Source organism: Pleurodeles waltl, chromosome 3_1 (genome assembly GCF_031143425.1).
Source record: "Pleurodeles waltl isolate 20211129_DDA chromosome 3_1, aPleWal1.hap1.20221129, whole genome shotgun sequence".
Taxonomy (NCBI): domain Eukaryota; kingdom Metazoa; phylum Chordata; class Amphibia; order Caudata; family Salamandridae; genus Pleurodeles; species Pleurodeles waltl.
The window spans coordinates 159,299,994-159,325,778 of record NC_090440.1 but is presented as its reverse complement, the minus strand read 5'-3'; the positions used below and the strand labels follow the sequence as shown (position 1 = coordinate 159,325,778).

The window sequence follows — 25,785 nt, the reverse complement described above, 5'->3', positions numbered from 1 at the left end:
AATACCTGTTTGTTCACCGTCGACGTCGTCGCTACCACCGTCCCACCGGCATAGATCGCCGTCGACGGCGACGCACCCGACGTCGAAGGGAACGGCGTCGAGGGAACATCAGAGCAGGGGCAGGTCTCCGTCGACGGCAGCCCGCCGATCGACGTCGAGCCACCGCCGGCATGCCCGGTCGCCGCCAAGGGCTGTGCGCCCCCCGACGTCAGGACACACGACGTCGAGATCTCCACGACGGCACGAGAAACATCCGCCGTCAACCTCCCATCGCTCCACGTCGAGGCACACGACGGCGAGCAGGTCGAGGTCCAAGGAACGCCGTTCGACGTCAAGGCACTCAACGTCGAGGCAATCAACGTCGAGGCAGGACCAACCGACTGGGCGTCCTTCGACGTCGAAACAGCCATCGACGTCGACGCAGGTTTTACCTGTCCAACAGGGAGCAGAACATCGCCCCTCGCCAGACAAGGCTCAGTCTCCAGTGGTCTCCATACCGAGCGACTCTTCTCGGTCAAGAGCATCTCCTGGGCATGTCTCGCCCATCAACCTATCTCCGAGATGGCTGGAGAGCCTCAACAGACCAGCGGCCTCCCCAGATTCGCAATATTCGCGAATGTATTCACCCACTGCCTCCCCGCCAAGAACGCCATCGCCGACAGCCGGGGCAGAACGGGCTCGTTCAGCTCCTCGACAGCCGACCGCGAGGCCTAGGCGCTCGGCTACAGCGTCCCGCAGCAGATCTCGCTCTCAACGGAGATCCAGGTCGCGCTCAAGAAGATCACCCTCTTGGTCTTCATCAGGTTCTTCTGTCGGGCGTTACTCACCTACTCTTACAGATTCACCACCTGCTAGAGTCTCACCAGTGGATGACATAACCACTTTCAACGAGGTGTTGCTAAGAGGAGCGCAGAAACTCAATATAGAGGTTCCAGAACCGTCTACCTCCTCATCAATCATCTTTGAGACGCTACAACAGAGATCAGCGTCGAAAAAGTTGCTGCCTCTAGTGCCTGGTTTGTTGCAGCCGACCATGGACACTTTTCTGGCCCCAGCCTCGCTTAAGTCTGCCCCGGCTCGGATTCTTAAAAAGTACAAGGCTCCAGAGCAAGACCCTTTATTCCTTAGGAAGGATCCGCCGCCAGACTCAGTGATCATAGCTGCCGCCCGAAAGACCCACTCGGTGGCATCTTCATCCACGGTACCCCCGGATAAAGAGAGCAGGCATTTAGACTCTCTGGGAAGAAAGATGTGCGGGACAGCAGCTTCAGCAATGAAGGTCTCTAGTGCGTCTGCGCTCCTGGGCAGGTACGATCGTTCTCTGTGGGATTCCCTCAGTAGATTTACAGAAAAACTGCCCAGAGAAGACAGGCAAGATTTCCAAGAGATTCTACAGGAAGGATGCCTGGTATCTAACCAAGTTATCAGCGCGGCAGCGGATGGGGCGGATTTGGCGGCTCATGGGTACGCACATGGTATCTGTGCGAGGAGATCTTCCTGGCTGAGGCTCACTGGCTTGAAACAGGAGGCACAACAACGTATCCTGAATCTCCCATTTGCCGGGAATTCTCTATTCGGTGCCCATGCAGACGAAGAGATGGCCCGCATGAAGACCGAGGTGGATACCATGAAGGCGGTAGGCCTCGAAAGATTACAGGCGGAGGTACAGACCGTACGATAGACGCCCTTTCCAACAGAGGGTTCAAACCCCTCATTGGTCGCAAAGGTCTCAGCAACGACAGGGACGCCCTCTGTTTCAGCGAAGAAACACAAGGGAGCGAGGGTCAAGTAGACCTCAACAGTCCACTCCAAAAGCACCCACTAAGCAATGAAGTCTCGCTTCCCTCGACACTGTACACCACTCCGGTGGGGGGAAGTATTATTGCTCATCTTCACGAGTGGCACTCTATCACAAGAGACAAATGGGTGCTCAATATTGTCGAACATGGCTATTCTCTCCTTTTCAAGCAGCCTCCACCACACTTGCCACCAACCAAACACAATCCGGCTCATCTCACCTTGCTACGCAAGGAGGCTCTCGCCCTCCTAAGAAAGAATGCCATAGAAAGGGTTCCACCTGCCCACAGAGGAAAGGGGGTCTACTCCCGTTACTTTCTAGTAGCAAAGAAGGGTCAAGAGGGCGTTTTCAGGCCAATCCTGGATCTAAGACTGCTGAACAAATACATAAGAAAGCAGAAGTTCAGAATGCTAGCGCTTCACCAAATTTTCCCTCAACTGCATCAGGGAGACTGGATGTGCTCCATCGACCTGCAGGATGCGTATTTCCACATCCCAATAGCTCCAAAGCATCGAAAATTCCTGCGCTTTCGAGTAGCGTTACAGCATTACCAGTTCAGGGTTCTACCCTTTGGCCTGAAATCTGCTCCAAGAGTTTTCTCGAAATGTATGGCAGTGGTGGCGGCGCATCTACGAAGACAAAGGATATACATATATCCATACCTAGACGACTGGCTACTAAAGGCTTCTTCTCCGGAGCAGGCGAGAAGCCATCGGGACATTGTACTAGGAGTTTGCGAAGCTCTAGGTCTTCAGGTCAATTACCAGAAGTCAACCTTGACTCCAACGCAGAGTCTTCACTACCTAGGAGCTATCATAAACACAGAACTACAAAAAGTGTATCCTTCGGAGGAACGACTGTCCTCAATAAACATGAAGTGCCAGGACCTGTTGAGAGCCAGCGCACCTACGGCACGTCAGGTGACATCACTACTGGGCTCCATGGCATCGTGCATCTTTATTGTCCCAAATGCCAGACTCCACATGAGACCCCTCCAAGAGGCATTGGAGGCCAATTGGAGCCAAAGAACAGGTCGCTGGGAAGACACAATGCGGCTACCGGAGGTAGCACTGCAGTCATTGAGATGGTGGATGCACAGACCTCACCTGTCAGTGGGCGCTCCGTTTCACCAGGTACTTCCATCCGACACTCTGGTAACGGATGCGTCTCTTCAGGGATGGGGGGCTCATCTGGGTCCTTTTCAAGCGCAGGGTCTGTGGTCAGACAAGGAGAAGCAGTACCACATCAATCTGCTAGAACTCAGAGCGGTCCATCTGGCTCTCAAGTCTTTCACACCGCTAATTCAGGGGAAAACTCTATTGATACAGACGGACAATACAACCACGATGTATTACTTGAACAAACAAGGGGGAACGAGATCCCTACCCCTTTCACGAGAGTCACAAGCGATATGGCATTGGCTCCTGGCCAGAGGAATGTCAATCACAGCAGTTCACCTGCCAGGTCAGCAGAACGTAGAAACAGACTTTCTAAGCAGACACCTGGAGGACGTTCACGATTGGGTCCTGCACGACGAAGTCTCAGAATGCATCTTCGCGCAATGGGGTCGGCCTCAACTGGACCTCTTCGCAGACGATGTAAACAGGAAATGCCCAGACTTCGCATCCAGGTTCTACCGTCCAGGATCTCGAGGGAATGCCCTGTTGATCGACTGGTCAGGGACATTTCTTTACGCTTTTCCTCCGATTCCCCTCATTCCGGCAGTGATCAGCAAACTTTACGGATCCAGGACCAGAATGATTCTTATAGCGCCACAATGGCCTCGACAATTCTGGTACACGGATCTCCTCAACCTGTCGGAAAAACCTCACAGGAGGCTGCCGTGCAGACCGGATCTTCTGAGCAGAATGGAGGGCAGGATTCTGCATCCCAACCTACCCTCTCTGAGCTTAACAGCATGGCTCCTGAATTCCTGCAGTATGGGCACCTAGGACTCTCGCAGGAGTGCATGAACATCTTGAAAGAGTCCAAACGGCCTTCCACGCGGCGTTCCTACGCTTTTAAGTGGAAGAGATTCTACATATGGTGCTGTCAGCAAGGCCATAATCCCATACGGGCGCAGGAGGACGTCATACTGTCCTATTTGCTTCACCTAGCGAAATCTGGTCTGCAGGTATCATCTATTAAGGTACATTTGTCTGCTATTACTGCCTATCGCAAGTCACCTTCTCAGGAATCCTTCTTTACGAAACCTGTAGTCAAGGATTTCTTAGAAGGTTTGAAGAAAGTTTTTCCGCCAATTCGGAGGCCTTCTCCTCCGTGGGAACTGAACATAGTCCTAGCAAAACTTATGGGCCCTCCTTTCGAGCCTATCCATAAGGCCTCCTTACAACACCTTACGTGGAAAACGGCTTTTCTGGTGGCCATTACTTCAGCGAGGAGGGTCAGTGAGATCCAGGCCTTGTCTGCAAAAGAACCGTACACGGTTTTTCATGACAATAGAGTAGTTCTACGAACTCACCCATCTTTCCTTCCGAAGGTGGTGTCAGAATTCCATATTAATCAGACCATAACTTTACCGACGTTCTTTCCCAATCCGGAAACTCCGGCTGAGAAAGCATTGCACTCATTAGACTTGAAAAGAGTGCTGAAATTTTATCTGGACAAGACAAAATCGATTAGACACTCTAACCGCTTGTTTGTGAACTATGGTCATTTAAGGACAGGAGAAGCAGCATCTAAGCGAACAATATCAAGATGGATAGTCTCTTGTATTGTTAATACTTACCAGCTAGCTAATAGACAATTGCTAGCGCGGCCTAGAGCGCATTCCACAAGGGGAAAAGCGGCTACTGCTGCTCTCCTTAACAATGTTCCTATATCTGAGATTTGTAAGGCTGCTACATGGAAGTCTGTCCATACTTTTACAAGACATTATTGTTTAGACTCAGATGCAAGAGCGGATGCCCAAGTGGGGCAGGCCTCTCTAAGGAATTTATTTGCGTAAGACATGTCTATTCCTGCACTTCTATCGGACAGTCCGCTGGGTTTAGGGATGGGCTTGCTAATCTATTCAATGTTTATGACTATTGATGAGGATCCCCTGGAAGAGAAGGATAAGTTACTTACCTGTAAATCCTAGTTCTCTTCCAGGGGTATCCTCATCAAAGTCATAAACAACCCACCCTCCTCCCCGGACACACGTCTACTGGAAGTGCAGGACAGACAGTATTTTGATTCAATTATACAAATTGTCACCGTAAAAAGAACTGACCTAACTGTGAACCAACTGTCACCTTTCCTTCACCCCTGAGGCATGGTGGGATACTGGAGGTGCTCAGGGTCTTAAAGGCACAGTGCCAAAGTTTTTATGGTTCTCCTGTGTTAACCTACATGCAGCCTATTGGCTAAGAATGCTTCATTGTTTTTCAATGCAGTTTTCTCTATTTTTTCACTAGAGTTTGCTACTGCTTACTTCCCCAAGCCTAGTTTTAGGAGCTTGGGTACTTATTTATGCTCTATTGTAGTATTTAAAAAAAAAAAAAAAAAAAACTTCATAGAAATAAAGCATTTTAGCCTGTTTTTAACATGATAGCCTGCATGACTGTTTGTTACACATGTATAATGTGTATATATTTTATATATGCTCCGGGGTCCCCGCACAAGGGCGGGAATATTCAATGTTTATGACTTTGATGAGGATACCCCTGGAAGAGAACTAGGATTTACAGGTAAGTAACTTATCCATTCTCTATACTTCCTCATACCAAAAAAGGATGGCACTCTCAGCCCAATTCTTGATCTCAGACCTATAAATCAATATATCCTGTCAGAGCATTTCCACGTGGTCACTTTACAGGATGTCATTCCCTTATTACAAAAACAAGACTACATGACCGCATTAGACCTAAAGGACGCTTACTCCCACATTCCTGTACATCCAGCACACTGCAAATACCTAAAGTTTGTGATAGCAGGCAAACACTATCAATTTAAGGTACTACCCTTTGGAGTAACAACAGCACCAAGGGTATTCACAAAATGTTTAGCTGTAGTTGCAGCATACCTCAGAAGACAGCACATACATGTCTTCCCTTATCTAGACGAATGGTAATAAAAGCCAGCACCATTCAAAACTGTCAGTGCCACACACAATACACAGTAGATACCCTACACAAATTAGGGTTCACAATCAGTTACCAGAAATCTCACCTTCAGCCAGCGCACATTCAACCTTATCTAGAAGCAAGTCTGAAGACTCAGTCAGCATTAGCCTACCCAAATCCACAACTAATCCAATTGTTTCACACTCTCATATCCCAATTGCAGGTCAGTTGATCTTACACAGTAAGGTTTGTCATGAAACTTTTGGGAATGATGGCATCATGCATAGCAAAACATGAGACCACTGCAACAGTGCTTCTCGCAACAATGGTCTTAGGCACAGGGTCAATTACAGGATCTAGTGTTGTTGGACCGCCAGAGTTACAAATCTCTGCAATGTTGGAATCACACCAACTTATCAAATAGGCGGCAATTTCAGGACCCTGTGCCACAGACCATAATCACCACAGATGCATCAATGACAGGTTGGGAAGCCCATCTCAACAATCTTACAATGCAGGGAGAATGGGACTCAATCCAGCAAACTTACCACATCAACCACTTGGAATTGCTGGCAGTGTTCTTAGCCATCAAAGTATTCCAACCACAGATCATACACAAAACAATCTTAATAAGGACAGACAACATGACAACAATGTATTATCTGCAAAGACGGTGGAGACCCATTCATCCCAATTGTCACTTCACGCACAAACAATTTGGAAATGGGCAATTCACAGTCACATTCACCTGCTAGTGGAATACATCGTAGGGATACCCAACCAGCTAGCAGATCTCATAAGCAGGACTTAGCAACAAATACACGAATGGGAGATTCACCCACAAGTAATTCAATATTACTTTCAGATGTGGGGAGCACCAAACATAGACGTTTTTGCAACAAGCAAAAATGCAATATGCCAAAACTTCACTTCCAGATACCCACACCCTCAATCCAAGGGCAATGCTCTATGGATCAGTTGGTCAGGGATATTTGCTTACGCTTTTTCCCCTCTCCCATTAATTCCGCTTCTGGGCAACAAGATACGTCACAGTTCCCTCTCTATGATACTCATAGCTCCCATGTGGGTACCTCAACATTAGTACACAACACTATTGGATCTGTTGGTAGTACCACATCACAAGCTCCCTAACAGACCAGACCTATTGACTCAAAACAAGGGTCATATCAGGCATCCCAATCCCAGTGTGCTCAAGCTAGCGATTTTGCTCCTGAGGCCATAGAGTGTGGATATCTACAGCTTCCACCAGAATTTATTGACATTCTAAAACAAGCACGTAAACCTGCAACCAGGGAGTGTTACAAGTTGTTTTTCTTCTTAGAAGCTTTTTTCGAGTCACGGACCGAGTGACTCCTCCTCTCAGTGATAGTGCGCATAGGCATCGACTCCTTTGCTAGATTGTTTTCTTTCTGCTGTCGGGTTCGGACGTGTTCCCTCTTGCTCAGGTACTTTCGATTCGGTACTATCTGAACTTCTCTTTCCTTTTTCTTAATGTCGGTATCGTTTTCGAACACGGTTTCTGACTACACTCGATCCAATTGTAGCGTTGTGTTCAATTAAACGCCTTTTTGGCCACCCGTGCCATTCTCGAGCCTCTTCCGGCCTACTGCGTCATAGGCTCATGGATCAGACTCCATTTCGATTCTGTCCTCCAATAAATGGAAAGTTTTGTATATTACTGCCATCCTAAAAACATTGATCCACATCAGTACAGGATATTGTATGTAATTTGCTTCATTTACAAAAAGCAAATCTTGCATATTCATCTATTAAAATTAATTTAACAGCAATATCAGCCTACCTCCAAAACAGACAATATACCTCTCTGTTTAGAATTCCTGTCATAAAAGCTTTTATGGAAGGTCTTAAGAGTTATTCCACCTACAGTTCCTCCAGCTTCTGCATGGAATCTTAACATTGTGCTCACAAGACTTATGGGCCCACATTTTGAACCCATGTGTTCTTGCCCTCTTCAGTTACTCTCATGGAAGGTTGCTTTCCTAGTAGCAATTACGTCCTTAAGAAGAGTAAGTGAAATTCAAGCATTTCCTTTAGAAGAACCTTTCTTCCAAGTACACAAAATAGTACTTAGGACAAATCCAAAATTTTAACCCAGAGTGGTCACCATTTTACATTAAACAGTCAGTGGAATTGCCATTTTCCTCAGCCAGATTCAGTTGTTGAAAGAGCTGTCCACACTCTTGATCTTAAAAGAGCTCTCATTTATTATATAGACAGAACAAAGCTTTCTTTCTTTAGGAAATCTCAAAATCTTTTTGTGGCTTTCCAACAACCTCATAAAGGTAATCCCATTTCCAAACAAGGATTGGCCAGATGGATAGTAAAGTGTATTCAGCCTTGCTATCTTAAAGCTGAAAAGCAACTATTTGTAACTCCTAAAGCACATTCAATTAGAAAGAAAGGAGATGCAGTGGCATTTTTCGGAAATATATTAATGGCAGACATTTGCAAAGCAGCCACATGGTCCACACCACACACTTTTACTAAACACTACTGTGTGGATGTGTTATCCAGACAACAAGCGAATGTTGGTCAAGCAGTGCTTAAAACACTTTTTCAGACTACTTAAACTCCTACAGGCTAACCACCGTTTACTTGGGAGAGGGACTGCTTTTCAGTCTATGCACCGCATGTGTATCTGCAGCTACACATGCTATCGAACGGAAAATGTCACTTACCCAGTGTACATCTGTTTTTGGCATTTAGTGCTGCAGAGTCACATGCACTCTCCCTCCTCCCCGGAAACCTGCAGCCGTTGTAGTACTTTATTATGTAAATAATTATATATATTGCATGGACATCTTCTTTGCTTTCAATATATATTTGTACATATACAATTCCTCACTCCTTACTTCACCCTCCTGCGGAAAACAATCTGACAAAGGAGTCGATGCCCATGCGCACTATCACCGAGAGGAGGAGTCACTCGATCCCATGACTCTAAAAAGCATCTTCAAACAAAAACAACTTTTAACACTCCGAGCCCAACACTAGATGGCGATATATGCACAGCATGTGAATCTGCAGCACTACATGCCACGAACAGATGTATACTGAGTAAGTGACATTATTATTATATATATATATATATATATATATATATATATATGTATATATATAAAATGTATTTTTGAGATTTATATATATTTTCAAAATAAATGTTCATATAAGGATGTATAGATATATATTTTCATATATTGAGTTCGCACTTGTTGTGCTTGTGATGTTGGTATTCACCTGTTCGCCTTGAAGGCATGGTAAAACAAAATTGGGTGAAACTGACGCCAGCATGCCGGCGAGGACTTCTTATGGCTCCAGTGACGTCAGACGGAGTTGTGTGCGGAGCTGTTCTATTGTGACATCCGCGTTGACGTGAAGAGCTTGAGAAAAATGTCCATTGAATGCTGGCGCATTGGGAGAATTCAAAGGGTGAAGAATCCATAGGTAGATACTGTATCCATCAGAAAAAGCGTTACTGAAGGTAAGTAACTTCTTTGGCGAAGGTGGATTTCTAACTTTGTTGTAGATCTATGACTGGAAACAATGTTTTACCTTGACTCCAGATTGTTTTGTATATTTCTATTTGTTACAGTTTTGTGTAAACTAACTTCCACTTTTACATCTCTGGCTTGCTTTGACTAATGTTGTTTATTTTGATTTCAGGATACTATGGAGACGGATTGAATGCCATTATTGTATTTGCAGTTTGTTTTATGCCCGACAGTGGGCAGCCTAACTATCGATACCTCATGGAGAATCTTTTTAAGTAAGTAGCCTTGCCAAATATCGTTTAGAAATACTGAAATGAATCTCAGATAGACAAGCCCATACATTGTGCTCATGTATCTTCTTTGCTTATAAGAGAAAATTTAAATGGAAAGAGGGGGGGGGGTAAAAAGTACTTTATTTGCTGAATACACATAGTTTTACAAATGGGCGCAACACTTGTCAGACAATTAGCATATTTAGCTTATGTCTGTTTTTAGTTTTTGTTTTTGGTGTTTCATGCACGCTTATCATGGTGGCTAAGCAGTGTACGTAAAGCGGCACTTAAAATGTAACCTCTATAGGAATCATTGATCTCTGCTGCAGAAAGAATCCTAAAATTAATTCTAGCATACTTGAAATGAAATTGAAACTTTACTCAGGGAAGTGCAGTTGCTTGGTTTTGAGTAAATCCAATATATTACCAGAAATGAGCTCTCAAATAATGTAGCACTGGGCTTTAGATGGTTTACACTGAGCAGTAGTGGGACTGTTAGCTTGCAGATAGTCTCAGAACACAGGTTTGCAGCCTTTCTGTGGAAGTACATTTAAAAATCTAAATCTTTGTTTCACAAAGAAGCTTTCAGCTCCTGTTGTCCATTCCAAGTCTGTGGTATCATAGTTTGGTCTGAAACCCCTTTAAGACGGGGTCCACATATAAAATACCTTGCCACACTACAGGCCAAGCTCTACAGTTAAACCATGCTATGCATGCATGAAGGCCATATGCAGTAAGGGACTGGCAGTCTACAGCAGATGAGGAAATTGTTAGCATATGAACACTTTTTTTTGCCCCTTGAAAATGGACCACCTGCTGATGGATTTTCATGAAACCAAATATACTGAGATTAAGCTGAAGATGCCCAGTTCTGTTAAATTGAGATGACATATTACCAAATAAAAGAATTGATGACCCCTGCTTTAATTTTGCCCCCTTTGCCAGATCTGCCTTAAACTTTAAATTTCTACAGCAAGCTCGGTAGCCTGTCAGATATTATGCTGATTAATTAACCAACCTCAATAATAGTTGTAAATGAACAGTTTTTGACATCTTCTCCTCCCTTCCCCAAATTTATATCTGCTGTTCCTTGCTTATTTCGCCAGTAAGATTTTGTGACTCCACCACCTCTTAAGATTTGCTCTCCATTGATTGATCTCTACGTAATTTGGCACACCAACACAAAAATAAACTTGCTAAAGTTTTGCCAAATTTCATGCTGAATTGTGTCAAAGTATCAATTAATAGTAAATTAACTTTTTTTGGACCCTTAATTTTAGTAGTATCTCATTGATGGATGAGCACAAATTTTAAAACAGTAATAGTGAACTGAACGTGCTAACTATCTGTCAGATATTTCAACCAGAGCAGGCAGTCTAGTTATGGTTTATTCAGTTTCCAATTTTTAAAATTATTTTCTTAATATTTTTAATAAGTATTTTTTTTACTTTCATTACTTTGACATTGATCTACAAAACATTCCACAAAAAAGTTCATCTACTAATCCTTCAAGGCAAATTTCATGCGGGGTCCAGAAAAAAGGGGGCATGGGCTCCCATTTCCCATTTGTATTCCAACTCCCATTTTGCTCTTCGCTACAGAAAAAAAAGAACTGAATGGAATTACATCATACATGACACAACGGAAGAGCTTTACTCAAGACCTGGGATGTTTTTGTTTAATGTAACTCTGTATAGTCGTTTTAAAGCAATTAGTATTTAGAGCGGTGCTCATGTTGGCATAAAGAGATTAAATTTTAGGAAGACCTGAGCCGTGAATCCAAAAATGTAAAAAGAAAATTAAAAAAAACATAAACCAATAATAAACAAAAATAGACAGTCTGATTAGGCAAAGGAACTTTTTCTCCCTTCAGTCGCTTTGAATCTGTGTATTTGGAACTAGATCTGCAGATCCAAAATTATCAGATTCTGGAAAGAATTGACAGCCACCATAACTGCACTCTGTTCCCAAGTCTTCCTGAAAAAAGATAGAAAAGGGCAGCACACATGCATATGGGGGGCCTAAAAGGGACTCCTGCCATCCCCCATCAAATTTTTAAAACTGAATTTAGTTGTCGGATCTGTTAATCCAAAAGTAAATATAAACGGAAAGCAGGGTCTTCAGCCAGCTGCGGCTGTGAAAGGTCGAGGGCAGTGTGCAGCAGCAGTTGCCCACCTGTGGCAGATGGGTGTGTGGTCTGGCCAGAGGCCAGTCCCTATGCCCAACTCCCACTGTGCATGACCAAAGGCCATGTGCAGCAGCAGTTGGGCACCCGCCAGAGAGTTGTGGCCAGGTCCTGCAACCAACCATTCTGCGCTCATCTGGCGTTGCTTATAACGGGGGTTGGCTTCCCAGGTCAGGAGACTGCACCAATTGCAGCCACACACCCCTCTGCCTTGGGCTATGCATAATATGTTTAGACTACTAGTGGAGGGCTGGGTGTAGTGTTTGCAGTCAGCTCTCACTGCACACTGCCAGAGGCCATTGACAGTGGTGTTGGCCACCTACAGAATTCTGGGTGCACCAATCTTTTTGATGTGGTATGTGATTAAAGTGGTGATATATTTGACTTTGTTAAATTTATTTAAATTAAAGAAAAAAAAACTCAAATTCACTTAAACACTGTTTCTCACTGTTAGTTCTAACTACAGATTCCTCACACTTAGAATATCTCCTAAATGCCAGACTGGAACCAGAAACTTTCAGTGTTGCTCCCATACGCCGTCAGGTAGTGGCGTGCACCTCAGCGTTGGCTTTGTTAAACCCCAGAAGTGACAGAGCAGATCCTCATAAAAGCTCCACCACGGTACTCCGGACATCAGCTCCTTTCTTTCCACGCCTTCAAATGAAAATTCGGAGCTCTGCTCCCCTTTTTGTAAATTTTTGAGTTTTACAGATTCCAATCCTGTGTGCCAGGGAGTTATAACCTCACCTAAAATTATTTGGTTCAAACTGTGCAGTGACTATTGGAAACAGATGTTGGTAACCAACCTCAAAAGTTATGGTTTTGGTATCTGTGTTCGGGACTCCGCTCCAACTAGTGTGATGGGTGTTCCCTCATTTACCCCAAAGGGGATCTGGGACCGCCGAGTAAACCTTTACATTCCCAAACATAAAAAGAAATCACAGACCTTGCATAACTCAGTCTTGCTCCAGGGCATGCACGAACTCTTGATCATGTGATAGATCATCTTTGCGGTCTAAATCATCAGGTAAGTCAAAGAGGAAACCTAAAAAGGAGAAGTGTGACTCACTCCCAACCTGCTGCTCTCTTTCGAAAGAGGTCACAAGGGTGTTAAGATGCCAGTTGGGCTTGCTCCTGATCCTTGCTTGAGGCACCAACTCCACAATTGATTCTTGATTCTGATGTGGTCCGCTGTCCCTGGGCCATCGGCTTTGCACCTAGACCCTCACTGAGGTTCGGTACAGACTTACGTTGCCTTCCATTCCGGTTCCACAACCTGTGTCGGTCCCTCTTTCATTAACGCCGATACCAATGGCCCCAGAGGGGAATCTGATGCTGACTCAAATATCCAACTAAGATATCTCAACTGACTAAGGAAGTGCTTTGACTCCAATCGACTTTGTTACTGTACAGCCTAATTCTGACACTAGACTGGCACTACTACGGAGCTATCTTCAGAGCCTTCTTCATCTTTTTCTGTTTGCAAATCAGAGCATAGTTTACCTTCCGAAGCTGATAATGGTGATGGGGATAATTTACCCCCACGTTATTAGGAAGACAGTTTATATATAAGCCTATAGAAAGAATGTGGACTTAATACTTGATTTCCTCTCCTTCAACAGAAGGGTGTGTTTTCTATACTGTGGTAATTCAACATGATGCTGCCCACCAGTGAACAGGCAGGCACCCCTCAACCTTGATATACTGATGTAGCAGAGTCCGGCGGGCCAAGCTTCCACCATCAAGGTAAACCCAAGAGTATTGCTGCAGTTGGGTTTAAAAACGTTCTCTTCGGCAAACCTAGCCTTTAGGTCAGTCAGCACAGTTGTGAGGTTTATGTACAGACGTCTTCTAGGACATGGTGAGGTGCTCTGCCACTATGCATGGTTGTGCCACTGGGCTTCTGGCGATATGCAGGCATCACTTATTGATATGCTTTTTGATGGATCCTGCCTATTTGGTGAGCCTGTTCTTTAGGCCTCTCAACCCCTGCCAAATAGTTTCTGTACCAGTTCCAGCCTTTGTGAGCCTACTCAATGGGGTTGGTATACACATAGCTCCAGACCCCTGTGCCACAAAATGACTCATCCCAGTCCTTTTTTGGCCAAGGGCACTGTTCTTCTCCAGCCCCATCCTCCTCTGGTATCAGCTTCACTGTCCTAAGCAGTGCATATCCTTCCTGTGGAAGGCAGAATCTAACACTTTCTCCCATGGTGGCAATTTATCAGACGGATGGGTCCTCTGGATTGTTTAGCAGGGCTATGCCCTTCCATCATTATTTGACCTACCCCAGCTTCCTCCCACATCAGATCGGCTCTCAAGGGAGCACCGCTCCATCTTGCTACAAGAGGTGCGAGCTCTACTGTAGGAAGCTGGCCTGGTGTGTGGTGAGCACCTATGGTTGTATCACCCTATACCAGGTCTAGGTATCCCCTATTAATGAGGTGTAGTCAGTGTCTAGGAAGCCAGGCTCTCTAGAGGTAGCTGTGGATGAGCAGCAAAGGCTTACCTAGGAGACCTGCAAAGCTCATGCAGCACCACTTATAGTCACACAGAACTTACACACATGAAAGAAACACACACGATTACAAAATAAAGGTACTTTATTTTAGTGACATAAGTACGAAAATACTAGATAGGCAATACTCTATTAGCAGGTGAGTAAACACGCTATTATATACACCCTAGAGGCGCTACCTACCCTTCTGGAGATGTAGGACCAGGTTGACGGTGAAGGCCAGGAGTCTGCTATGCAGCACAGGAGTAGAGGAAAAGTTCCAGAAGTGATGCAGTCGATATCCCGTGTCAGAAGAAGAGTTGCAGTCCCTCAGTGGTGTGGAAAAACCACCAGCAAGCCTTGGCAAAGGCAAAAGTTGCAGAAGGTGGTTTTCCAGAGCTGCCGGGGACAAGGAAGGTCTGAGGGGACTCACCCTAAGGAGGGGAGTTCTCAGGCGTCTCCCAGCAGTCAGGAGAGCAAGAAATCATGGATGCAGCTTCCGCAGGCAGCAGGCAGAGGGGTCTCGGTGGAAAAGGAATACTACGTCGCTGGAGCAGCAGGCAGGAGAGCACACATTGCAGGGAAGAGTGCTGGAGGCCAGGGTACACGGAGCCTGAAGATCTCGTGGCGGAAGAGCCAACAAGCCATCGTATCTGTAAGAGTCACAGTGCACAGGGGTACCGTCCTGCAGGGAGAGGCAAAGACCCACCACCTCCAAAGTTGGACAGTTAGTAGAGGGGACCAAGGGGACCACTCAAGACAACCACCTGTGTTGCAGGATCCATGCAGAGTTGCAGGAGTGAGGACCCACACAGCCAGTTGTCGTTGCAGTTGGGGCCTTCGGATGCAGGGGTGTGACTCCTTCATTCCAAGGGAGGTTCTTTCTTGCTTCTTGGTGCAGACTGAAGACTTGCCACCCTTAGAGGATGCACAGCTGGAGAAATGTTGCAGTTGCTGGAAGGAGCCGAAGAAACAATGTTGCAGAGCTAAGTCATCGCTGCAGCTGCAGAATGTAAGCTCCTTTTGAAGTCCAGTTGTGGTTTCAGTGGCCAGTCGAAGTAAACGATGCAGAGGAGTCCTGCTGGAATCTTGCACGTTGAATCTGAGGACCCACCCAAGAGGGAGACCCTAAATAGCCCAGGAAGGGGGATTGGTCACCTAGCCAGGTGACCACCTATCGGGAGGGGGCTGTGATGTCACCTGCCTTACCTGGCCACTCAGAGGCTCCCAGAGGCCTCTGCCCACCTTGGTTTCAAGATGGCAGAATGAAGTGGCCATCTGGAGGAGCTCTGGGCACCATCCCTGGGGTGGTGATGGACAGGAGAGTGGTTACTCCCCTTTGCATTGCCCAGTTTCACGCCAGAGCAAGGACTGGAGGTCCCTGAACCCGTCCAGACTGGTTTATGAAAGAAGGGCACCAAATGTGCCCTTTAAAGCATACCAGTGATTTGGAGAGGCTACCCCTCCCAAGCCATGTAACACCTATTTCCAAAGGGAGAGGGTGTTACCCCTCCTCTCCCAAAGGAAATCCTTTGTTCTGTCTTCCTGCGCTTGAGCTGGTCAAGCAGCAGGAGGACAGAAACCCATCAGAGGGGTAGCAGCAGCGTTGGCTGCCCGGTAAACCCCAGAAAGCTGGTAGGAGCAATTCTGAGGGTCCTCTAAGGAGCCCCCGAGTGCATGGAATCATACAACCAGTACTGGCCCCACTGTATTGGGGTATGATTCCGACATGTTTGATACCAAACATGCCTAGGTTTGAAGTTACCATTATGTTTCTGTACATAGGTAGTGACCTATGCCAGGTCCATGCGTAAGTGGCATCCACGCACTCAAGAAGTCCAGGAAAATGGAACTAGAGTTCGGGGGCACCTCTGCTCATGCAGGGTTGCCCTCACACACAGGTACCTGCACCCTGCCCTCTGGGATAGGAGGGACCTCAATAGAGGTGACTTACAGTGACCTGGTGCAGTGACCTGGAGTGAAAGGGTGCATGCACCTTTTCACACAGGCTGCAGTGCCAGGCCTGCAAACACATTTTACATGGGCTCCCATGGGTGGCATAATACATGCTGCAGCCAATGGGGAACCCCTGGTGCCCCAATGCCCCGGGGTACATTGGTTTCATATACTAGGGACTTATATGGGGCACCAGTATGCCAAATGTGGGGTGTGTGAACTCCCAGCAACCAAATTTAGAGTGAGAATGCACAGTTACTGGGGTCCTGGTTAGGAGGATCCCAGTGAACACAGTTAAAACATACTGACATCAGGCAAAAAGTGAGGTAACCATGCCAAAAAGAGGGTACCACCTGCTATTTCATTGTGCTGAAAAAGAATAGAAGCTTCCATCCTATTTGAAATCTTTGCCCTCCTGCATTCTGCTTGTGGACTACGCCAGGTGACATATACAGGATTGGCAGTGGGGGACCAGCACCAAGTAAACCTGTTAGACTGCATCTATGTGCCAGAGGAGATCGCAAGAGATCTGCTGTGGTGGTTGCTCAACCGCTGATGGATCAGTGGCCGACTCTTCTCCCTGCCCCACACAGAGCTGACATGGGTTACTGATGCATCACTGCTGGGGGAGTCATCTGTGGCAGGTGGAGATCCACGGTATCTGGCTAAAACCTGTCTCGTTACCAGTCTGTTGGAGTTGTAGGCCATTTGCCTGGGACTAAGGGTCTTCCTATAGTTGGAGGGGAGGTGATAGCAGGGTCCCACAAACCACACCACCGCTATGTGGTACTGCAACAAGCTGGGCGAAGTGGGGTCCTGTTTCCTGACCAAGAGGCACTGCACCTCTGGATCTGGCTGAAGCATCGGGGCACCTTCCCGATCGTGATCCACCTAACAGGATCTTTCAATGCCAGGGCACATGTATTCTGCTGGTGGCGCCTGTATGATCCGAAATGGAGGTTGCACCAGAAGGTGGTATGGGCATCTTCCTACAGTGAGAAAAACCCTGGTTACATCTTTTCACCACTGTTGAGAGTGCAAAGTATCAAAATGTTTACGCATTTGTGTCCCTGTGAAAACTTTCTCTGGGAGACTCATTCCAGCTAGAGTGGTACACGAGCCTCCTGTATGCCTTTTTGCCTCTGTTCCTCCTGCTCCGAGTTCTGAAGAAGATCAAGAACGATCTGGCCCAAATCATTTTAGGGCTTCGGATTGGGCCAAGAGAATGTGGTTCCAAGAACTTCTCAGCATGAGCATCTGTCCTCCAATCAGACTTCTGCTTCTGGAGGAACGTCTGTCACAGCAGCAGGGAAAGGTTTTGCATCAGAACCTGCGCAATCTACATCTCTGTGCATGGAGATTTAGCAGCAGCAGTTTACTCTGTTTGACCTTCCATCTGAGGTCATGAATGTCATAATTACTGCCAAGTGTCCCTCAAAGTCCATTTACACTGGAATAAATTTGTGACCTGGAGTGAAGTTCACAACACAGACCCTTTACATGCAAAACTGTTGAATGTTTTATTGTTTGTTTTGTCTTTGGCACCACAGGGTCTTGTGGTAGGCACTAAAAAATATTATTTGTCAGCCCTTCCATCTTTTCTGAGTTTGGCAGACCAACTGTCCTTGTTAAATCACCTGTAATTCTGTTTCTTAAAGGTTTTATACATGTTCACTCATAAACCTTTTGTAGTGCCACAGTGGGACGTTTACTTACATCTAACTCTGGGTGGGCATGGCTTGACACTGCAGGATGGCGGGGGGACCCTGAGCAAGCTTCCACCGCATTAATCCCTAACTGGCGATCCTGGCTGCCACCTGACTGTAGTGTACGGCATGCACAGCGGTGCGTAGTGGCCCAGGAACGGGGGGCACCTGGGGAGCCTGAAAAAATGAAGAGATTCTTCCCTTGAACACCGCGCAGGACGGAATGTGCTGACCGGCCACTGCACAGCAAAAGAAGCGGACTGGGCCTAGGCGCAGTACGCGGGCCTGCCGCAAGGTGAGGTGCGGCGGGGGCAGTAGTAGATGCGAACGACCAGCGAGGCCTACCTGACGTACAGGTGCGAGGTGCGGCGGGGGAAGAGGACGGAAGAGGTGTGCTGTCGCGGCTGAACTAGACTGGCTGTAGTGGGGGCAGGATAATGGGGAAGCCAGGTAGCGGTTCTATGCCTCCCCTCCCCCACTTTTGCATTACCATCTCGTTCCCCTGGATGAGGGCTTTTTATAAGCGGCGGTCCTCCTTGGTGTGACCTGCACAGATTGAAGACAGTTGGGGGGGACGGGCTTGGCCACCTGGCGCACGTCCTCTGATCCAACTAAACCTAGCGCAACTGCTGCACCTGGCCACAGGGAGCTGAAAATCGCCTGAAGAACACTGTGTACTTTTGATAGTGATCATGACATGCTGTTGGTTTGCTGTGAGTTTTTGTAACTTATTATGGTGTGTCTCATTTGAGAGATTTGATAAGTATTGGAAGAGCTGATCTCTCCTGATAATTGAAAAACTGGGCATGGATATGGAGAACATTGGCCATATATAGTGACCCCGTGAAACCTTTTGGATTTAAATCATTATCAAAGAGCCTTGAGGAAGTCCGCAGCAGGACGAAATACGTGTCGGCTGAATTCTGCAGTTACAAGCATGAATGCTCTTGGATGAACTTACCTTGGATTCAACTGTTTGTTTTGGTTTTATATACTTGGTACATTGGATCCAGGGTTCAACTATGGAGTATTTTGTTGAAATAGGCTGGTCTTTCTATATTGAGGAATGATCTGTATATAAGGAAGGATTTGTATATATGGGAGGGAATTTGTAATATATTTGTTATATGTATATTAAAGTATTTAAAAAAATAAATATTTGCCACATACTAGCTATATGATTATTTTCAATTTTATGTGTTTATAATGTTCAATTGAAAATCTGTTCATTGAATTGACTTCAGATCCTTTGAATCCATCATATCAGACACTGAATCATTTATTGGTGTGCCCCACATAATGCTTTTGAACACTGTGTACTGACTGCTTGTGAGCATGCCCACTATGGGAAGAAGAGGAGGGTCTGGCGCTGGCCCACTGGAGCGATAGGAGACCATGATGCCGGTCGCCCCAGCGATGCGGGACCAGGAGGCAACCCTGGCTCCCACCAACCAAGAGGACAAGCTTGACAAAATCCTGGAAGCCATTGAGGCCACAGGCAAAGACCTACGGAACAGAGTAGATGCTGTGGCGATAGGTCACCTTACTCCGTGAAGAACAGAAAAAACTGTCTGCAAGGGTGACAAGTGTGGAGCGTGATCTCAGACATGCGACCATCACTGGTGAACATGGAAGAGACGGTTAGAGAATTGGAGCAGAGGATTCTGAAGGCCGCTGCAGGCAGAATAACATTTGTGTGGTGGGGTTCCCGGAGAAGGGTCAGACCCCATCCAGTTCTTCGCATCTTGGCTGGCGCAAAGTGTGGGGAAGGAGGCTTCATCCCCGTATTACCTTGTATATCTCGTGCACAGAGTACCGGCTCGCAAGCCACTGGCTGGACGCCACACCGACCAGTATTAATTTGTCTACTCAACTACAGAGACAGAGAAACGATATTGAGGAAAATGTGCTCAGAGACACTGCTCCAGTACAAAAAACTCACGGGTATATTTATTTACAGACTACACAGATACAGTTCAGCACCAGCGGGGGTCTTTTGTCGGGGTTAAGAAACGCCTGCGCTAGATTGGCCTCACATTCTCCTTACTGTTCTCAGCTAGACTCAAGATATTAGCTAATGGGGTCAGCTTCTTCTTCACTGAGCCAACGGACGCCTATGACTGGGTGCAGCAACGCAGATACGTGACCGCCGTGGCAATGTTGCCGACTATGCCAACTGATTGTAACAAAAAGAAAAAGTGTGCTGGAACAACCATGCAGGACACCAGTGCAGATAGGAGGGTGGAGCAGAGACAAGCGCTTTCGGTGGCAACCGTGCTGTGGCATGAAGATGGGCAGGCCACACAACAGCTCATATGCAGGTGACAAACTGACTCAGAATCTGAAGCCTCCGTCAGCAAGATCCTCTCCAAAGTCCTGCTTGGGGTAACATCACAGACTGCAGACATGCTAATAAAGTAGGACACTTGTGCTCAGAACGAAGGGCGCTCTGACCACCCCCTGTCTGGGATTGTGCATTCATGGTTTGGGTGTTCCCCTACATTCATGGTTTGGGTATTCCCCTACATTTAGGGCCACCCTCAGATGGGAGTTGTGGGTGTTAATTTATTTAAGCTATAATCAAGTTCCAGGAAGATGCAAGACAGGTGCAACCGCAGACATGGGCCTGACCCAGCAGCGAGTAACCGTTAACTCCCCCATTATGCTCTATATAAATCTGATCAAATGGCAGACATTAAAATAATGACTTGGAATGTCCGGGGCCTGGGTGCCACCCACAAATGACATGTGGTACAACAATATATTTGGCGCCGTGGGGCACAGATAGCGCTGCTGCAGGAGAAACACATAGCTGGGGGTGAGGAGATAAAGCTGTGACAGAGATGGTGAGGGCAATGCTACTGCACCACACATCCAGGGTTTGCCTGCAGAGCTATTGTGTGGCTCTGGGCGGGGGTTCCGTTCCAATCCACTGATACGGAGATCGAGCCAGAAGGCCGGTATGCCTTTGTAGTGGGATCATTGGATGGTAGGCTTGAGTTACTGGGAAGTGTTTATGCCCCTAACATCCACCAAACTGCATTTTTTGCACACCTGTCGGCTGTATTAGTTAAATGGGCACACCTTCCGTGGCTGATGGGCGGGGATTTTAACAGTATATTAAATATAGACTGTGATTGCTCACATCCCCCACTGCCAACGTCACCGGTGGTACTCTTAGCAGCACAGTTCTCCCAGTGGATACAGCAATGGGTGCTGCGGGACTGCTGGTGAACACTACACCCTGATGCAAGATCTCCCACTTCAGTAGCACATGACCGATTGGACTATCTGTTGTCACACCTCCCTACAGTTATTGGTTGTGACAGCAGAATACCTTGAGAAAACCTTCTCTGATCATAATCCATTAGTGGTCAACTTCTGATGGGGACAACTGCGACCACCAGTCCCTACATGGCGACTACAGCCAGGGGGCTTAGAAGACCGAGGGTTTCAGGAAAGCACACGAGACGCTCTAAAACAATACCTAAATGACAACTGGAATACGGCATCCTCCCACATGGTAGAATGGGAGGTGCTGAAGGCAGTGCTGCATGGACACTGCATTCGCACAACAGTGGGGGTTCGTGCAACGATACACAGGTAGTTAGTAACCCTAGAGAGTAAACTCCGGGAGCTAGAATTGCAATTTTCAGAACTCATCTGATTGCGACCAAGGAAACTCATGCCTGCCTCATAGAGCAACTCCGCTGTCTTGACTTTAGGGCATACCAGGTGCAGATGCATGCAGAGGGAGACGAATCAGAGCACCTATTGGCCTGGTTGCTGCGCAGTTCGACCCCCACACCGCAGAACACAGCAATTAGACTGTCTCCCACATGCTTACTTACCAACCAAGTGGACATACATGATGCATTCACTGCCTACTACCGAGACCTATATAATCCCCCACTACTGAAAAGAGTCTAGACGATACAGAACCTTTTGCAGAGAGTGACTATACCAATTCTATGATCTACTGTTGCAGAGGCTATAAATGTGCCTTTAACAACCCAGGATATCAGTGAGGCTGTACAGGCGTCTGCTGCTGGAAAACTCCAGGGATGGACAGATACCCCATTGAATTCTATAAAACCTATTTACCATTACTAGCACCTAAACTGCTGGAGGTGTACCAGACGGCGCTACAGGAGGGTAGACTCCCCCAGACATTATGGGAAACCTTGATTATATCTCTTCCCAAGCCGGGAAAAGACCCACAGGACATGGCCTCCTATTGTCCCCTGTCAATGCTTGGGTCTGACTATACAATACTGAGTAAGCTCTTAAGCTGGTCAAGTGAGCTAACTCCAGGCTTTCTCAGTATAACTTCCCTGCACTACCTTTTTTCTAGATGATGTGGAGCTGAGCACCAGGGCAGCCTTCTTGCTGAACATTGTGACTCTTTTCCACGTTGGGCAATCAGTCACTCTTCCAGCGTTCATTGCCTCACCCCTATGAGGAGGAGAGACTCCATTAGCTGGACACCAAAAGAATGTTCAGCTTTTACCTTGATTTCACCAAGGTCCAGCGGGTGGACAGTGAGATTTTAGTCAGGCTTCCTTTCTTGGTCAAAGAAAGGAAAGCCAGTGCAGAAAAGAGCAGTTTTGAAGTGAAAACGCCTCTGCATTAAGTTCTGCTACTCACTGGACAAAAAGCACAATAGACTCCGGGCCTATCCACTAGGGTGAAGGCTGCCACCACCACATTGGCACGCAAACTGCAAATCCTTGACGTCTGTCAGGTCACGATTTGGGCATCGATGCCCACATTCACAAAGCACTGCAGCCTTGAGAAGTGGGTCCAACCCAAGTCTCAGTCCACTCCAGAGACCCTCCATCTGTGGATGCTACTGCTTTTGGTATCTATCCTAAAGGGCAAGAATATGTGGTTATAAATATTCATCAGAAGAACAAGTTACTTACCTTCAGTTACACTCTTTCTGGTGGATACGTTATCTAACCCAGGTTTCTGGTAGGTCGCTAAAGAGCAATAAATAAAGATGCCTTTACTTTTGTATTTATCTTGTCAAATTTGCTGTGCTTTAAAGACAGGGGGCAAATATCAGGTTGATATAGTCTTAAAAGTTGTTGCTTATTCCTTTAACACATTGTTTGAGGTTTTCTCTTTTTGTCTGACTGCAAAGTTAGAGGATTTTTTTAAAGTGTACTATGTGTCAATCAACAAGCTTGCTGGTGCACATAGATTGTTACAGGAAAGGCTGTAGGATGTTTTTGTAATACACAGCACAATTTAAATATTGCCGACATATTTCAGAATATATCAGCAGTTAGAAAGGGAAAAATGAAGCACATTTTTGTAATTCTGAAGTGTGATGTTCATTTAAGCTAGGTGGATCGTGAAAGTTTATCGCACTAAAATGTGGGTCTTGGTTCTATAAAGATTGAGAATAAGTTATCCAACTGCAGATTCTACACTGGCTGCCCACCTCACAATCTGTGGAGTAGCTCCTGTTAGTCATCATTAAAGGTACCAAATTATAGATTTGCACACTCGTACAGACAATTGTTTTGTGCCCCGTGTCAAGCAAGATACTGATTTAGGCATAAAGGGGTGGCATTTATATACTGCTCTGCTCCGTCACTCCCGGGAAAGAACAAACCTAACTCAGAGCAGTACAGTGCCGCCTGGCTGTGCATACGAGTACTGCTGAGAACATTTCCAGATCTTGTCTGGCTTCGTGGGATATTTTAAAGGTAGGAATCTGCAGTGAGGTAGTAGCCACCAGATGTAGCGTTACCAAAGGTAAGCAACGTGTACTGCATTGCAGTTATTGTTTCTATTGAGAGGCAAAACTGAAATTGCAAGGTATAGTTAAGACTGCAATTCCTATCTCGCACAGCATAACCAAAGCTCACACTTCACAAATGTACCCCTGTTTTAAAGATTTTCAAGCTAGGTCTTATTTAGGGTGCCGTGTGACAGTGGTGGTGCCCATATGACCATTCATTTTATCGGTTTCTGGGGTTTAGAAGTCTCCAGGAAAAATACCATTGTCTCCTAGCACAAGGCCTGGTGCTTCACCTTTTCCTTTAGTTGCCGACAGTGGCATTCTGTTTTTATGGTCCACCCTTTATTACACCAACAATACTTGAACAACTCATAGGGCCCAGAATCTTTTCCATGAAGCCTAAAGCAAGAGTAAGTTTATTTCTGTCTTTGCACCATAGAAAAGAAAATCAATCCTCTTATGTGCTGGTTGCGTCACATTTTTATCATTTATATCAGATGGGGTCAAGTCTATTTCCCTGTCGAGTTATGCAGATCCAGTCTGACTGTAATTGAGTTTCATAATTTTAGGATTTCAGACAAGACATATGTCTTACTGCTCCATTTTGGCCCAGGTCTGAAGCACATCCAGTTTTTCTTTTTGTGTGCATGTTTTGCTGTCTGTGAAGACTCTAGTTCCTGTTAACCAGTGGCTATCAGTGTTGTGAAACTAGACACTCAAAACTATTTCCTGTTTCAGTAGTGATACTAGGAAACTAACCAACATAACATCTTATCGCTTTGATGTGTTTTTAAGCAACCATTTGTCTTCAAATCTTTTTCATCTATTTGTACCCTCCGTATCTTTCAGTTTTAACAACCGTTATACCTTTTCTCCATATCAAACATTGAATGCAATGAGAACACCTACAGCCTGGCAGCGCATTTTATTTAGGTTGCGCAAAGGCCTCCACAGCTTTCACTGATGACGGCCCTCATCCAGGTTGACAGGTTTCCAAAATTTCCATCACTCACTGGTTAGTTTTCCCGCATATTAAAATCCGAATTTGTAGGAAGGGGGAATAAACTTTTGATTGATATGCATGTAATTATAAGCAAGCAATGAAACACAAAGCTAAACAAATTAGAAATCTTTCAAATGATTTTAAGGCCAAACCAGATGTGGAGAACGATTATATAGCAAGGCTTCATGCACAAAAGAGGCAGAAAACGGCTTAGCCTTTGCATTGCACTAAGACCATCCCCTTCTTTTAGGTGCGAAGGGCCATCAAAGCATTTTGCTGCAAATGATTATGCAGCAAAATGTCGCCATCTGACCACTTCCTAAAGATTAAATGAGGAAGAATTCCGATTGCAAACCCTTGGGAAAATTTGCAGATGCTGAGATGGTGGAATGCATCTGACAGCAGTCCCCCAATCTAATTTTGATAGCTTATGTTTTGTAAATAGTTACTATGTGCTCTTAACTGTCACTAACCTTTCAGTGCATTGAAAAAGCAAAAATGGTCACATAAGCTCTGTTTCCTGTGAAATCCCACACATAATTCTCTTGTGCTGCTGTCTTCTCAAATATGTTCCACAGCACACACATCTGTAGACTGAATTAATCAGCAAACCTATGACATTGTTACATAACTAATTTTCCAAATATTTTAGTTTTCGTGGAAACCTGATACCTTGTTTCTGTTTTGACAGATATGTCATTGGCACTTTGGAGATGCTGGTAGCAGAGAACTACATGATTGTGTATTTAAATGGTGCCACTACGCGGCGGAAAATGCCAAGTTTAAGCTGGCTGAGGAAATGCTATCAACAGATTGATAGACGGTAAAGTTCATAATCATGGAAGGCAATTTCTGCACTATATTGTTATGACTTTCCAATCTTAGGTGATCCTTCATACCTTATTCATTGTGCTTTGCAATGTGTTTTATTCTATCATGAAAAGACAGAGAAAATAGCATATTTTGTGGCATTTTTGTTGAATGCTAGTGTAAACTATCGCCTCATGAATAATGCC

At 45.9% G+C, this 25,785-nt stretch overlaps 1 protein-coding gene across 4 annotated transcripts in view; it reads left to right on the top strand.

Moving 5' to 3' along the window:
* Positions 1-25,785, top strand: part of BNIP2 (BCL2 interacting protein 2) — a 281,093-nt gene that overhangs the window by 171,124 nt on the left and 84,184 nt on the right. For all 4 annotated transcript variants that reach the window (XM_069222042.1, XM_069222039.1, XM_069222041.1 and 1 more), the window contains exons 7-8: positions 9,571-9,673; positions 25,461-25,592. In XM_069222042.1, coding sequence (XP_069078143.1) covers positions 9,571-9,673; positions 25,461-25,592 — 235 coding nt within the window. The remainder of the gene's footprint in view (positions 1-9,570; positions 9,674-25,460; positions 25,593-25,785) is intronic.